We start from the raw sequence: 17428 nt of genomic DNA on the forward strand, positions 1-17428 counted from the left end.
GGGGAGACGGGGCTGTGGAGCAGCTCCTTCGAGATTTGTTTCACTTCCGCATTTGCAATAAAGCTTGGTAGCAGTAGAGCTGTACATTTTACCGCAGTCGCATGACAGAGGAGAATTGTTCTAGTTTTAAATAACTGTACTGAGGCAAAACAGCAATTCAATGTAAAAGGTAAAACATACAGTGGCAGGAAAGCTTCAGAACCTGTTGAAAAAAAGAAAACATTGATGTTTTGGGGTGCTATTTTTCAGACAAAATTAATGAAAAGTGCAGTTACAGTAGCTTGTTCTTAAAAAAAGCAGCGTTTTCCTCTCTGGTTAACCAGCATGATATTGAATTAATGCCAACACAGGGCAAGTTAGCTCTTCACACAGGAACATATTTTCCAGGTGAGAAAGTCAGCAGTTCACAATCACTTTTGGAATCAGAGAAAGATAGTGAACCTTTAGTGTAACGAGTCAAAGTATTCCCTGAATACTGAAAAAGTATTTTGACTCATTACACACACACACACACACACACACACACACACACACACACACACACACACACACACACACACACATATATATATATACACCGATACTAACAAAGTATTGCGATACCCGTACGTTAAAAATGATACGATTTTGCATATTTTAAGTATCGTACTTTCTTAAAATAGCTCTTCCTTAAAACTGCTTCGCTCTCTTTCATGCTGCATGCAGAGAGAGCATGGAGACGGCGCTCAGGGGGGCGGGGCTTACGGCTCCGGCGGAGCAGCAGCAGCTGCAGCTCTCTGACCGGGGGAGACATGGCCGGAGCTCAGGAGCTCTTGCCGACCGTCCTCTGCTTGTAGAAATAAAAGACGCCAGGAGTGTTATCTGGAGATGCTTTGGAGACAGTGCAGACTGTGAGGGAAAGCCCACTGACACCGATAGACCCGTCTGTATAACGTGCTTTAAAGCAATACAGACAAAGGGAGGTAACACGTCAAACATGGCCAAGCAGCTTTCAAGCAGACAGCCCGAACCTTTTAAAGAGTTTAACGAACGACAGGTAAGCAAATGTAATTATAAACATGAAAAACCCCAAGCTCACCTATATATATATATATATATATATATATATATATATATATATATATATATATATATATATATATAAATATATATATATATATATATATATATATATAAATATATATATATATATATATATATATATATATATATATATATATATATATATATATATAACTTAAATTTCCTTGAGTATTCCCATAACTCCCAAATTGAAAGCCATGTTTCGGCTTGTGCAGCAACACATCACAGGCTTAGCTGTCGCTTAGAGGATGCAGTAATCTTTTCCTCTGTTTCACCTGTGTGCTGGAATTCCCCTGGACTATCAGGCGCCTACGGACAGTTTTTGCCTTCTGGGAGACGTCCTTTATTATTGCTGCACCAACCTCTGATAGTCCCGCACCTCTGACAGACACCACTGGACAACTCAGTAATGATGAGGCCAGAAAACTGACTCCTTTGTTTGTGGCTCTCCACTCTCTGAGGTCTCTCTTTCTTTCTTCAACCATACACCAAAACCATGCATACTAGCTTGCCAGCTGGCATCATGTTCCTCTAAATTTTAAAACAGCAATATTTTCATACAAAAGAACCAAATTGTGAGAGCTCGTAGATGTGTGTTCTCTCACACTCACAGCACAATGTCACCAATAGAGTTGTATAAGGACGAGTAGGCACGAGAATGAGAAGATCAGTTTCAGGAGAGAGAACAGACTCTTGATGAGCCATTAACCTGCTGTTGGTGAAGGAAAATGGTCGTGGGACGTGGTTTAATTTACCCTTTTATAAAGAGGTTGTTGAATTGATGAGCCACAGGAAAAGAGTTACACACCTGGTTTAGAGAATTAGCAATGCTGATGGTGAACAGGTTGAGTGAGGAACTAAAAGAGACGTCAATAGCCGTGATCAATATAAGCTTCCAGAGAATCACTGCTACTCTCGTGGTCAAATCTATAAAATGAATAATATGGATTTAAACAAGCCTCTTGTGGAGGAATGCTCCAATTTAAACAAAGGAAATCATTTGGAATTCCACCTAAAGGTCTCTTATTTGTTTGTTTTTTTAGCAAACATGATTGAAAATGAAGATGTATTTGACACAGTAGGCTAAACAATGCACACCACTTTGATTATGTTTAGCCAGTGCTTTCATGTATCTATCTTTGAGCTAGGCATCCTCAGTATTGAGTTTAAGATCTCTCTTTAAAAATATCCATCATCGGGTACAAAGAGTCAATTTTCACTTGAAATAAGCTGCTAGAGATTTCTATGTGCTCTCCTCACCGTCCATTACAGTGGCTCTATGGATGATAAATTTTAATAGACAAAAGATGGCTAGCGAAGGTCCCTCCATCAATGAAAGAGATAAGAAAAATGGAAAATGATGGCCTGTTCTGTGCGTACATGGCATTGCAAGTTGTCTGCTGATCTATTTCATATGAATAGACTATATTCTGGGCCATTCTAGAACATCAAATAAAAATTAGACCCATGTGTCCAGAAAACTGATAACTGGAAAGATTTTTTTTTTAATCGTCCTGATCCCTGTACGGATGGAACATATTAATGCAACCTGCATTTGAAAATGATAGAATACAAAATCTTGAATTGATCGCTAATGTCCTTTTTGTATGTGTTTTACGAAATAGTGAGACCCAACTGCAGTGATGTACACAGCTAGGCATGAGACAGACACAGATGTGACCCGAGTACCCTAAGATGAGAACTGCAGAAACATTTTCAACAAATATTCCAGTATACTCACAGACACTTTGAATATCATGTCAAAAAAAAGGAATATCTGTGTTTAGACTGTGTTCTTATGTGAGAAGAATAGAGTGCTCTAATACACTACACATCTTTCACTGAGGATAAAATCAAGACAGGCTTTAATTGAAGTTTCATGAAATTCAATAACAGAAGGTTTTGGCATGATGGGGAAAAACTCCAGTGGCAGTGTGCTTCACATTGACACCCATTTGAAAGCAAGCAGTTCCTGCTCCCCCGCTATGCAGGAAATGGGACGTGATCTATACGAGGAAGGGCACACACCCGGGGTTTATCATTATTATTACTTTTGACTATTAAAAATAAGATGAGATCAATTATGAAGGTAACATACAAAAATGTTGAGTCGCTCAAAGATATGCCCTTTGCAGAATCAATAACTAGCTTCATATTTGATTGGTGTACAAACAAGATAGCCAATAGTGCATGTTGGACCCCATTGCATTGTTCCTTAAGTGTGCCCCCCCCCCCGCCCGCCCTCCCCACACACACACACACACACACACACACGCACACACACACACACACACACACACACACACACACACACACACACACACATATTCCATGCTACTCAGGCAGTAGTAAAACTACAAAGTGACTATGTTGCTAAGGTATTGCCTGCAGTGCTTTCCCAAATAGATTAATCCATACTAGAGGTTAAACACAATAGTGCAAATATATTATAATGTTATGAATTGTTCAACAGCATGATCTACTTCAAGGTCATCATCTAATCATTTCTTTACTAGATTTTCAAAATTGAATTTGTCTTCAGAATGCATACTGAACATTAATCATCTCAAGACTAATGAGATAAAATCCATTTTACGTACAGTCTCTACAATCGAGACAAAAAAGGGCCGGTCTGACCATTCTGCACCTTGGAACACTGTTTTCTTCACGTTCTGGAAAAAATGAAGATGATACATAAATCACAGGCAAAAAGGCATTATGGGACATCAAACGGGACATGACTAAGCCCCCATGGGCACATGACATAATTAAGGATTTATGCTGGGCTATATATCATATTACCATATGATGTCTATGTTCACAGAAGCATGCTGCAGTGTCAAGTTGTATTCCTCTTTTGCGTTCTCTTTTGTCGTACTTAATCTTGTGTAATCCACTTAGTGTCACATCTGAATAACATGACAGGAATTCCTCCGCTGCTCATCGAGAAGCACCTTTGCAGAAGCTAACCCAGCTCTTAGCGAGAGTGCTGACGCTTTTGTCTCAAAGCTAAGCTTATCACCACAGCAATTTGTTTGGGTAAGGTTGGGTAACATGTGTCACACAAAGATCGTCACCAATGTATGCGTTCTCTGAGCGATAATGGACCTTTGAGTTAAATGCGCTAAAACGACAGAGGACGGTTGGAGGCAGTCTTTGGTGAAAAGGAAGGATGTAACACAAAAACATATCAACTTCAGCTCAGGGTTAAAAGATTGGTTCATTGCATCTGACGGCACAACTGTAATTCTTCTAAAAAGGGCTGATGACCAATTCCCTCTGAGACACATGGACTGAGTCACAGGGGAATTAACACAGATGCCAAGAGAGAGAAATTGCCAAATGTCAGTGTATATTATTAGAATCAATGTGCCACAAAATATTTAAGTATGTACTGTTTAATTATGCTTTGAATGTTTTGTTTGTATTACATTTTACTGGTGTAGACTGGTGCTTGAATGTGATTTGGTGACTCAAACATACTGAATAAAGCAACTTTGAAAACACCACAATAAAACATACAGTTTGAATAAACAACTCTAAAGGAGGACAAATCATGTTATTATTTGACACAAAACTGAATGATATCATTATTATTATCACTGAGAAGCAGGAAGGGGCTAGGTGCACACAGCTTTGCTCTACCATGGCCTGACAAACTATTTGATAATAGTAATAAAAAACTGATGTGCTATGTAGCATACTAATGGTGTCAAGCACTTAGATCATTTACTAAACTAAAGGTACCGAAACATTAATGTAAGAATTCTTGAAGAAAAAAACAATTGTCTATGTATTGGCATTGAAACAACTAATGACACTGCAAAAAGTTCAACTGGAAAATGAAACGCATTCATGCAGTATATATTTGATCTATCTTCATATACACTATAGAAGGAGAGGGCAGGGCTCTTCTGGACTAGGGTATCACCCCACAACTACAGCAGTGGGCTCCAAGAGTTCCCCAGGAACTCCCAAACAGCAACACTGTCCCTCTGCTGTGGATTTCCATATAGAGAGTTCACTTTTAGCTGATGTTATGCTGGTTGGCAGATGTCTGCTGGAACAAGTGATAACGTTAACGAATATGTGACAGCTAGTCTGAGAGTTCCAGATGAACTCATTAAAGCCACTGACGTGATAGATGTGCGGTAATGCCGGAAGCGTACTGTGGATGAACCACATGCGTTGATTCACGTCAATTTAAGAAGTTAGGGTACCGGTGCTTGGATCTGCCAAAAGGAACTAAGTAAGAATTGTACTTCACAATCCCTCCTAACATTTTATACACTATCACTGTACAAATGCACACTGATGCGGCAGTGAGTCATTTGGTGTCAACACAGCTGAAGGTACTTTTCATCATATTTTCAATATATTTGGGTTTAGTTGCTGTAGTTTCAGGCTGAGATGCTTAATTTGGGTATTTCAATTCTCTCCATGAGCTCTGTTTCACAGCCACTGCTGCTTTTGACCATGTTGGAAAGTGGGCCAAATCGGAGGGCCACAATTAGTGACTTCCTGTTTTTATAGAACACCAGCAAGCACCTGTATCACTCAGTATCTTAGCGTCATCTCCTGCTTTAAACCCATCCTTCAACTCTCCTGGGAAAACTTCTAATGTAAAGTGATAACTGTCTCTTGCTAAATGGCTCTTAATGATACAGGGATCCAAATAACACCAGTTCAATTAATTTGGTTTAGTTTGCAGTAAATTGCAGACAACCTATAGGAAGGTCAGTAATTAAGCGTGATTGTCTTCATTTTTCATCCATTTTCATCTGACCTCACACAGCCCATATTTTCTAAACGCTTTACTGGACAGAAAGATTTCTTGCCACAGCTAAAGACCTCCCTAGAGATATTCTAATGGCACCTTGTCTCTTGGGATATCAGATATATTGTCAGCATATTAGATTCTCTTGACCTTAGTCATTGACCAAGGACTGTCTTGCCCAGTTTGGTTCAATCACCAGTAAGTCGTGATACATTTCTTCTCTATTACCTAATGATGGAGCCGACTTTGCTTTTCTGTTACACCCTATACTTTGAAAATCACCCTATTATTCCTCAGAGCAATGCCTATTCAAAATTCTGTCTCTGAATTATAATGGACTGAATTGACATCCACTTTCTGTTCTGACATGGCCTGCTATGTGTACGAAACTTTGATGTTAGTCCACTTGACATCTTTGAAAATCAGAAAAGCACAAAGAAGCATGGAGTACAAGTACTAGAGAATAATAAAAAAAAACACCAAAGCAGATTCAGTGCTCACCCATCAAAAAGTATTTTTGTCTCTGTTGGGGTAATTAGGGCTGTAGTCTACCAAAGAATATCTTAGTTGACTGAAATATTTACTCACAGTTTCACCAATCAATGGGAAAAAACTAAACCTGCACAGTTTGATGAACATAACTGTCAACAGTGCACTATACATGGTAGCCTAAATTAATGAAAAGTTATTTGCAGTATATTGAATAATTTTTAACCTATATATTTTATACTTACACCTAAATGATTTACAAATGTAGAATGAGTCCCACGATGAGATGCAGTTATATCATAAACATATCATATAAAATATGTAATATATAAATATTATGATTCTTATGAATTAAGACTTAAATCCTATCAAGAAGTAAAGTGCTGGTCAGTTTTTTTTTAATATCCGCTGGACCCACCCGACAAGTTCGGAGGGGCAATCTTCACCGCCCATTTAGAAAAAATAAGCATTAGTCAACTGATCCCGACTTGCAAATGGCCAGCTTAATGAATTATGATTATAGTAGCACAAATATAAGGACTAAGGATTGAGAGAACAAGACAGAGAGACTGAGCACTAAGGCACTTTGAGCTGTACTGTGCTACTCCCGCAGGAGAATCTGGAGCAATACAGAGCGCACTGTTTGTCCCCCGCCTACAGGAGTGATCTAAGCTGAATAATTGTAAAAATCACATTGTTCTTTTTTGTTAAAGAGCAACAAAACACATAACCCTTCATTAACGATATACACTCTGTCTCTTGATGTCTCTCCCACACACACGCACACGCATACACACGCTCGCACACACAGAAAAACACACATGTCCCTCCAGCCGCTGAAAATAATGGATTAAGTTGCGTTTTTCCAGCTGCTGAAAATAATGGATTAAGTTGCGTTTTTCACCTTTTTCAAAGTAACATCAACAATTGTCAGATCAATGAGAATTTGGTGGGACAAAAGCAAATCGATCCATCAATCTACCAACCGACCAGAGGGTGTCAGCCCTCATGAGAATGCAAGTTTTTCCAACGTTTCCTACATGGTAAATAATGGAATTCACATTATCCTCTCCTCTAGTGTTATTGGACAGTCGTCATTTGTAAAACTGGTGAGCAGAGCATCTCTCTCAAACAAGAACCACTGAAAAGTGACGACTACATAAAAAGGTGCTTTAGGTAAACAAAAAGGAACAAGTAGTCATTTGAACATGCTAAAGCTCTAAAAAACGTACTATAACAAAAAGAGTATCCACACACAACAATGGTTAATTCTACAGAATAGCATCTTTGTTAAGAGGATCTTTAAGAACATTTAGTAGAATTTTAACATATGCCTTTTTACTTTTGTTGAGATTATTAATCTAGAGTAGTTGTATCCTGTAATTACAGACTCAAAACATATTTTGGTTGATCAAATGTTAACATCAACTTAAGCATTATGGGTAATAATGGTAGATCAGTGAGAAAAGTTTACAGGTTTGACCCATTCCATTGTTTGTTTGTGTTATGTAGCCTACTAATGTCTGTACTCCAGACCATTTAATATGGTCCGGACTAGGGCTGCAACAACGAATCTATAAAATCAATAAATATCGATTATTAAAAAAATTGGCAACCAATTTCATTATCAATTCGTTGTGTCACACAATTATTATGCCACTCAATAAGTCGCAGAGATGTTTGAATATTGAACAAAAAAGTTGAGCGCAGCAGACAGAAGGTCCAGGAGGTTTTGGTGACGCCCGTTGTATCCTCTCGTTGAACTAAAATGGATTCATTGTATAGTCGCATTCCTTGCTACAATAACTCAACAGCTAGGCTAACCGTTGTCGTTAGCTCGCTAGCTACTCATTCATTCCCATGTTGTGTTAGATAGCGTCTTATTGAAACCATGTTTCTTTGTTTTAAAATACTGCAGGGGCTTCAAGAGAAGCAATGTGTAAATATCTCCTCTGAGGTGCAGAACGCCGACCTGTGTTCAACAGTCCGATATAATGTGGCTTTGTGACATGCAGAGAAAGTGTTGCTGGGATTTGTAGTTCAATATTTAATTAATAACCTTTGTTTAGGTAAAGTGCAGTCCATAAGTTATCCGTTGACACATTGAGTGGTTATATAGTTCTGGAACTCTCATCTCTTGTTAATCTGAGTTCTGAGTGTGATTTTTTTATTTTTTATAAATTCTTTATTGTTAAAAATGTTTGCACTGTGAATGTGCACTGCCAGTTCTGTATTTGTAACACAAGGTTTCGATTAATAGAGAAAATAATGAACCAATTAATCAATTATTAAATAAATAAAAAACATAAAATGAAAGAGGATAAATCTTGTTTCAATCTTGCTGAAGGCAGGCTGCACCAATCTGTGCTAACTCAAAGGCTTTCTTGTAAGAATCTAAATAACACAAATCGGTTCTATTGAGACTGATTGAATAGCAACATCCCTTTCTGTCTCTCATTTTTTTGTCTGTGAGCACACCTAAAAATAACTCCAAAAAGGGCATACCTATGGTTGACTGGGCGGGGTGTGATGTATATTTCTATGCACGTCTGTGGCTACATCTTCCAAAGGCAGATTTCCTCTGGGACTAATAACTCTGTGTGAAAAGAGACGATTAATGTTGGTCTAAAGGTTCTGGTCATCACGGATAGACCTGTTCCAACAGTGATCCATCCACTTCCCGGTTAACTGTCCAGTAAAGTGCTTAATGCAGTGGCCCCCAGAATAATATTTACTGCAGCAGTCAGTCTCATGTCGCTGAGCCCTGAAGGCCAATTCAGTATTGGTTACATTCAACTCCATATTGATCATACATAATCACTGGAGGTATGTCTTTCCCCTTGACTCTGCTCATGTCCAAAGTAAGGTCAATGCTGTAAATCCAAAGTAGGAAAGGAGAATGAACTGATGAAAGTAAAATGAACAACCTAGCTTTTTGTAGTTTTGGATGGAGAAAGCTCTAAAAAACTAAACAAAACACTGCATTTACTATAACTAATTAATGTGCTTATAGCTCAATGGGTTTTGCTGTCAATGCAGCATTTGGGACAAACAAAGAATACAGAATGCCAGAATACATTGCAAACATGTCTGATAAAGACTTGTCTAGTCATAAAACAACTTTGCTCTTGATTGTTAAACGCATCGCAGAGATCGGGCCCTGCAGGAGATAAGGCAGATAGAAGTGTCCTTCATAACGCCACCGCTGTAACAGAGAAATGCTTCAAGACGGAGTCAAGGTCATATAAAAACCTCAATCTACCATTAGAATAGTGATGGAGCATAACGTCCTTGGGAGGTCCAAGAATTACTGGTGGATGTTCATTCTCGCTGTCGTGGCAATGAAAAGGAACCATGGCAACTTTAAAAGACTGCATATTCATCCTGTGATGGAATTAGCACAAGCCGTGTGGGCAACACTGATTTAATGTAGAGCTCAGCCTGCAGCATATATGTAAGAGGCAGATATAGAGAAGTATAAACTGATAAATGGCAACTATACATGTATATTCAATAATTTAAAAACACAGAAGTGTCTTAAAAAACTATTTTGTGTATGTGTGTATCAAAATGTATCATTAATTAAGTACCTGCATCTGACCAATCTTTAGCTACGATAACGATTCTAGTCTCTCAATGTAACTGTGCAAATGGTGAATTATATGGAGGTGACGTACACCAGTCCCTCAACTTGTGTAATGATGTTCGAGGGATTTTGTACACTACGCCTACTTTCATCACGAGTAGTTTGTGAAAAAAAGAACATTTGCTGATAAATACTTCAATAATGGAAAATGTTGAAACACAAGGAAATTCAAAGTCTGTTAAAGACTAATGTTTTACCTACAATATTGCTGGAGCAAATAGTTAAAAGAGAATTTTTCATTCATTTTTTGAAATAGAATAATATATCTATTAACAGCCAAAATTCAGCAGTTGACTTGAAATATTCATAACTGATCTAGATTACACTTTAAAACATGGAAAACATATAATAATAGAGGGTATATAGAAGACAAAAAAGTTGCGCAGCTCATCACTGTCACACTCGGCACAGTCAGCCAATCGGATCAAGCAGGAGGCGGGATTTATTCCTTCCTGGTTTTGTGTGGTATGAACAGCGGGGAATTCAAAAGAAAATGGAAAACTCCGACAAGGCACTAACATTAGCGGTATTTAATTACAAAAAGCTTTACAATTCTAGATGAAAACACTACTCTAATGCTCAGAAGACGCTCCAACTGACTCCTGCTCAGCCGAAAGTACAACTGAAAGCACTCGTCATCGAGACACAATTCGCGGATAGCTATTCACCGTACTCTCTTTAAAAAAAAATGTAAAAAACGCCCAGCGAGTTTTTTGGGAAAAACGCCCGGTGCATTTTTGTCAAGGCATTTTTTAAGCAGCTGCGCTTTAAAAAGTCGCGTCCTGTGTGATCGGCCCCTTAGAAAGGCATGAAAAATGCCTGGATTGGTGATAGGTTAGGATTACGCAATTCTCATTAAAATTATCCTTGGGAATACATTTGTTGAATCCACAATGTACCCCTCAAATACTGAGGAATAACTAACTCGTAATGTCTCTGTAATATACCTAAACCACTTCTTACTGATTTTCCCCCACAAATATACAAAGCTGAAATTATCCAACTTCTGTGGAGAGCTCAATTAAATTATAATTATTCCAAAGAAACAGAGATTGTCAGAAACCAAATCATATGGGCATTACAGGTGCAGTTCAATGTCTACCTTGTGTCGTCCCACACTGCAGGATCAACGAAAAAATAATAGCATGTGTGTAAATGTGTATGAGTGGTAGAGTGTACATGTGCACGTGAAAGGTTGTTAGTAACACGGCTGTTTAAATGTAGACTGGGCAACTATTTGTATAATTACAGAGCTCAACAAGAAGACATGAACAATACTAATGCAAAAATCTAATTTGGTAAAGAAGATTTCCCTGATTATCACAGGTTCATTAGACATCTTAAAATCAATGTTTTTCCCACCTTAATAATTAGTGGTTTCCTTTCACTGGTCGTGATGGTGTAATGAGGATGATGAGAGCCTCTGGGGTAAACTTGGCTTGTCACTGAGGTGAGTAGAGACTAATGGTGGGGAAAAGAAAGATATTGTGCACTAAGGAGCCAAATGGAAGAAAATCCTAGGAAAACAAAGTAGACATGATGAGGGGGCAATTCTTTACTTTGACACTGCTGTTCATGTCCAAACTCAAGGCTAATGGATAAAGACAGCTCCTCCCTGACATCAGGGGGATGACTGCAGTGACATTGATCAGGATGTTAATTAGCCTAATATATTAAAGGATTGTGATGGTGGCGGTTATGATGACTGTGTCTGAGATGGCGCGAATAATGATAATGACAGCAATGACAACGATATTGCCAAGTATATAGGATAGCCCTGAGTGTAGTAGCTATTCAGCTAGCTGGGACCAGTAATGTGCATGCTCACCCAGACAAAAGGATACAATGCAAGCTCATTATAGCTTATGCTCTATATTTGCAATATATGATATTCCATACATATTCCTTGGATTATACTGGTACAGTTATAAAGACACATAGTTTGAATGTCTGAGGGAGAGTCGAACGGTATTTTCTGGAGTCATAGTATTTCTTAGTGTGACAGCTTAGTTCATGTTTTGATGTTTTCAGTCAGCAAACTGTGCCACTCAATGAAATGTGTATCTTTCAATAAAGAGTTTTTCCAATATCTTAGAGAATTGTAAAAGAAAGAAACTGGCCTGTAATTTGTAAAACGGTGTCTAACCCCAGCTTTATATGAAGGGAACTTGCAATTTTTATTTGTTGGGAATTTTCCAGTTTGTGAATTAGTGATTTTGCAATACCGCAATGACGTTCTAAAAAATATCATATCAATTTAATTGCAGTCGGCAAAAATGTATATTTCTACTTAATGCCTAGACACACTGAAAGTTACTCACTTGGCATGCCACTGAACACGCAATACTTTAGGGAAAGCTTGCTATTTAGGCAAAATGTTTGTATATGACAGAAACCTGTAAACACATTTTAAAAATATGAATATGCTATGAATGGAAGTTTAACTAGATAATGTGAAATTGACATCACACAATCAGGCTAAAAGATGTTTCAACTTGTTGATGTTCCGGGAACTACAAACACACTCATGAAGGTGTTACCGAGTGCAAGTTATCTTACCTCATAAACTATCTTTGTCTAAGTACAGATGTTGTCCTGCAGAAAGCACACAAACTAGAGAGCAAGTCACAAGCAGCATTTAGGTTCACATTTTACAGCTAGTGTGACCGACTGCCATCTCATTTTTTAATTTGAACCAGTATTGTATTTTTATTTAATTCATAATCTATTTATTTAATAAAATCATACTCTAGGGAAACATAAACGTAGCTTTTTATCCCTAATTAAGTTCTCTCCAAACAGGTACTGCAGCGGTGCATGTTTGACAAATTTAAACAATTGTGTACTTTAAAGTGTTGAGTGCGTTGGGACCTTTACAATAATTATGCTTTTATTTCTTCTACTCAAACTCATCATTAATATTGTTATATTTTTAATGTTTAGTCACTGGATGAATACAACTGCTAAGTACCTAACTGTTGCTAAATGATTTTTAGATCAAACCCAAAAAAGGCACAGGGCAAAAGCAATGCGACATCTCCCCCTTTCTTTTATCAGAATAATAGAATGTATTTGCCGAACATGTCCTTGAGCTCAACAAAGTTTTAACATTGTTGGATGCAAAGGACAGATTTTGAGTGTCGCATCAAGCAGATCCTCCCTCATCAGTAAACAGCTTGGGCCGACCAAAAGGGCACACAAATCACTCACTCTCTTGCTAATGTCAAAGGAAGCAGCAGCGCTGTTTTAAGTGACAGTATGTAAAGAGAGACCCACAAAAAGCTTTCTAAAGGTTCAGTTGAAAGGCCCATGAGAACAAAAGGCAACGCTCACTAAAGGACATAGGAATGTATCACAGGACTTTTCCTCCAATAACATTTCACTACTCAGGTTTGGATCTGCCAGGCCGTTCCAATTCACCATGAAATGTAGAAGAAGATCCACTATGAAGTCACCCATTGGTCAGAAAGAAAGCAGGTATAAGCCACTTCCGCAATTGGCTTAATTAATGCCAGGTTAAGTTTTTGAGCAGAGTGAAGAAAAACATGGAGACATACACATAGAAAGGGTGGTTGGATAAAGAGGGGGATTTAAATTCAAATTCTCAAACATTTTTTTCAAATGGTATATTCAAACAAAAACGCTTGTAATTGAATCAGCAAGTCAAAAACCCCACATCCGTGAGGTTGAGCTGTCATTGACTATTTCCATCACCACAATGAAACACAGAAGGAGAGAAAAGCAGTAAAGCACACAGGTATATTTTGCAGCTGCAACCAGCAACATTACTCAAAGCAGCTGAGCTCTGCATGTGGAATTGCACAACAAGCATACTATTTCTAAAATTAAAGTCAATGACGGTTGAAGCTCCAAGTTGTGGTTTGTGGTTTTATTTTAGCCACAAATGTCTGCACAAGCAATTAAGAAGATGAGCACGTTTTGGAGCAAGATGTATCTCCATTCTGCTAAGTTAACTTATTGCAAGTAATTCAATAACATTTCCCCCACTGTCTGGGAGAAAAGCTGTTTGTCATTAAATTAGAGAACGTAAGAATATACATACAAGATGAGTGCAGAATTATAAAATAAGTACTGTATGTGTGTCTGTGTGTTTATAATGGTAAACATAAGTTGTGTACCTTAAAATACCACATTGTTTTAATTATATATCTGCTTTACAGTGTAATAAATTAGATTGTTGGAATTCTCCAATAGGCATGTTCTATTGCAGTTTCTGTAATCACTGTCAAATAATAGCAAATTACTAAAAACCTATATTTTGTTGCCAATATTACAATTTCTAATATTTACATCTGGTCTTTCGTCGTGCAGTACATGCTGCATTATCTCTCTTTTTAAATATATATGAAGAGAGATAATACGGAAGTATTGTATTGCTCAGTGGGAACAATGGATCTAGTTGAGATCTGAAGACACCAATATGGTAACCTGCATTACTCATGTATTCACACACAACATGCATACATCTCTTTACATTATCATACATATATACATAGATATTATGCATCTATATATGTAGGTATTACCCGCAGTATAATTCATGACTGACCTCCACCAGCTTGTTAGCATGTTCACGGAACACCTGAGCGTACTCCTTGACCTCCTTCTCATTTCCACTCTTCGCTGCTTCAATGAGCACCAACAGAGGGACGTTGGTCTCCAGGAAAGAGTCTGAGATGTGGTCCATCACTGCCTTTCTCAACTAGAATACAGAAGGAGAGAGATGAGGAAGAGGTCACAAAATGAATATTATTTCAGATAAGTTTTCTATTTTACATTTGTCAGTGATTGCACATCATTTGGCATTGCGATGACTATGATGTAGTAACAAAATGGGGTGAATGGACAGAAAGAGGAAAAGAACAAGAACAGCAGATCTCTCAACGGACAGGAGTGTAAATTGTTTGTGAGGCGTCATTTTCCCATAAGACCCTTTACTGGGGCAGACTTTGCGACTTATATCTTTGTTTATGGAATCATTTTGAACCAAACTGGCAGGGGACTAGTTGTTTTATAAGACAGTAAATGGACCCTGATGGCCCGCACTGGGATATCTGATGAGATGCCCGAGGGAACAGTATAGGAAGCAGTACAGACAACAAGTCCTTTATCTTACACAAAGAAGGAGTTAGTCACATGAGACCAGTACTAAGACAGACAATAATAAACAATAGGGGCAAAAGGTGCCATCCTGCACATGTAGCATTCATTTGTCATGAGATGACTTACAGTCTGAAATCTTTCATCATTCATTTATTTTTTCTAATTGTCTTCATAAGAAAAATTACTTATAGTTCAGTTTCACAATTAAGAACTGAAAAAGGATAAACTGTATGCACACCACACACACAAATCTCTTATGGCCAGTTCAGTTATCATTTCTTCAAACATTCAAATGATGGGATAAAAGGGAAACGTGTGCAACGTTCATTAAACACAGGTGACAGTGATTTGTTTGACTTTTCAAGAAATCTTCTTAGTAGATGTAAAGCAAACACTGTTACCATATTTTGGAATTAAAAAATGTTCGAGAAGGGAGATGGAAGAGGAGGCTAAAAGCTATGACTGACAAGGGGAAATGAATATAACAAACAAAACTTTAATTCATAAGTCTGTCAGTAAGTCTGTCGCACTTAAATAACCTGCTGCAATTACAAACTTAATTGCTACTCCACAGAGTGGACGAGAACAATAGTGATATTATGCCTTTCTAAGGGCAGATAATCCATCACTATTGCCTCTGGAAAGAGATTAGATTTGGCTAGTCTAGTGGACATGACAGTCTGCAAATGCTGTAAACAACCTGAAGCTCATACTCTCTGTGCGCACTCCTTTATCCAGAACTCCATAATCCTGGATCACTGAGATGTGTACTGAGATTCAATACAAGACAAAAATGTCAGTGTTTTCACAAAGGCAAATTAGACAAATATGCAATTCGGAATAATGCACCTTTTTTATTTAGAATTTTAACAGTGCAATTATGTAACCTTGCTATCCTGTGACCTAGTGGTAAGGACGGGGAATCAGGGAAGATCAAAACCTTGCATTGCCAGAACTATCTTCACACTATGTTAGTGCTGTTGGATAAAGTTGTGACAGAACACACTATCAATTTACGTAGGGTGGAAACAAGAGCTGGGTTGTTTGGAGGCCTTAAATGTGATTACTTCACCAATGTTCTCACTGTAAAAAATACAATAATGGAGAGGAAAGGGGGACATGTTGAGCTGTACGCCGGACTTTCAGAGCACCGCAAACGGAAGAGAACCGATCCATCTTTACTAGCAGACGCCTCATTGTCTCATGAGCTGCCACACAACTAGCAGCAGTAGTGGAGTTCGGAGACGTGATGCACTTTCTGAAAGTATATTTACTTTGCTCAGTTTGCTGCAGCAGTTGAAATATCGCTCTACTCCACTCATCTGCAGCGTGATACTTTTCAGCAGATGCTGTGTGCTTGTTCTGGAACAGTCTTTAAACATTAAATGTTTTGTTGTTTGCTAATTTCTCGCCACATATCAAGCATACTGGTCAGCCAGCATCGTTGGCAGTGAAAGCAAATTAATACCTCCACATAGAATTAAACTTTCTATTTTTCTTTTTGACTTTTCTTTTTTTTTATTCATCAGTTGACATCTGGGCTTTGTGAATTATGATTAGCCACCTGCAGGGTAAAGTGCTTGACAGCGACGTAACAGAGTATGATGCACATTTCAGTTGAAGAAATATTTAAACATTTATTTTTATTTTCAGTGACCCAATATCACCTCAACTCAAGGATAAGAGGAAAGATTTTCCACTGGGATTTTTGTCAATTCCTCAAAGAGCCGCAACAGAGGGGGCTCTGATCTAGAAGGATTCATGTAAGTTACAAGTTGGTATTGTTGTTTCTGAGGAGCAATCACTAGTTGATGGCATGTACAAGGGATTATAATATGCATAGGATGAGTGTAAAAGAGTACGAGGCCTCAGGATACTCATGTATGCCCAACAGTGAAACTGATTCTGACGGTTGGTTTGAGAGGAGAAATGATGCAGACGAGTGATTTCCCAAGTCAGAGTCTCTCCTGCACCATCAGCATTCTAATGCTCACACACCGCTCCCACCGAAATCCATCTTCAATCTTTCAGATCTTACCTCCCTCCTTGCTCCACCCCCACCGTCTCTTCTCTAACACTCCCTCAGCATTTCACCAACACTTAAAGGAAATAGACCTGGAATTCCAATAGATAGCGAAGGCTCTGTTTATTATAATTTAGTGGGACAGCTATCTTTCTCCCTAGTCACGTAGTGCCACAATGGACTCAAGCGCATCATGTGTTTTGTTTTACGTATCAATATGTAAGACTTTTTTTAGGAGTTCTATGGATGTTCATAATGCATCTTGGGTTTCATTTGTAACCACACA

At 38.2% G+C, this 17428-nt stretch overlaps 1 protein-coding gene across 4 annotated transcripts in view; it reads right to left on the bottom strand.

Moving 5' to 3' along the window:
• The window catches only part of ctnna2 (catenin (cadherin-associated protein), alpha 2), a 281855-nt gene that overhangs the window by 53491 nt on the left and 210936 nt on the right, over nt 1-17428 (bottom strand). For 3 of the 4 annotated variants that reach the window (XM_068588776.1, XM_068588778.1, XM_068588777.1), the window contains one exon: nt 14566-14718. In XM_068588776.1, coding sequence (XP_068444877.1) covers nt 14566-14718 — 153 coding nt within the window. Of the gene's footprint in view, nt 1-14565; nt 14719-17428 lie in introns of those variants that run through there. The other variant, XR_011078175.1, reaches the window with a different exon arrangement.

The sequence above is a fragment of the Clinocottus analis genome, unplaced genomic scaffold, assembly GCF_023055335.1.
Source record: "Clinocottus analis isolate CAN_PGR_092001 unplaced genomic scaffold, fCliAna1.0.p SCAF_22, whole genome shotgun sequence".
NCBI classification, from domain to species: domain Eukaryota; kingdom Metazoa; phylum Chordata; class Actinopteri; order Perciformes; family Cottidae; genus Clinocottus; species Clinocottus analis.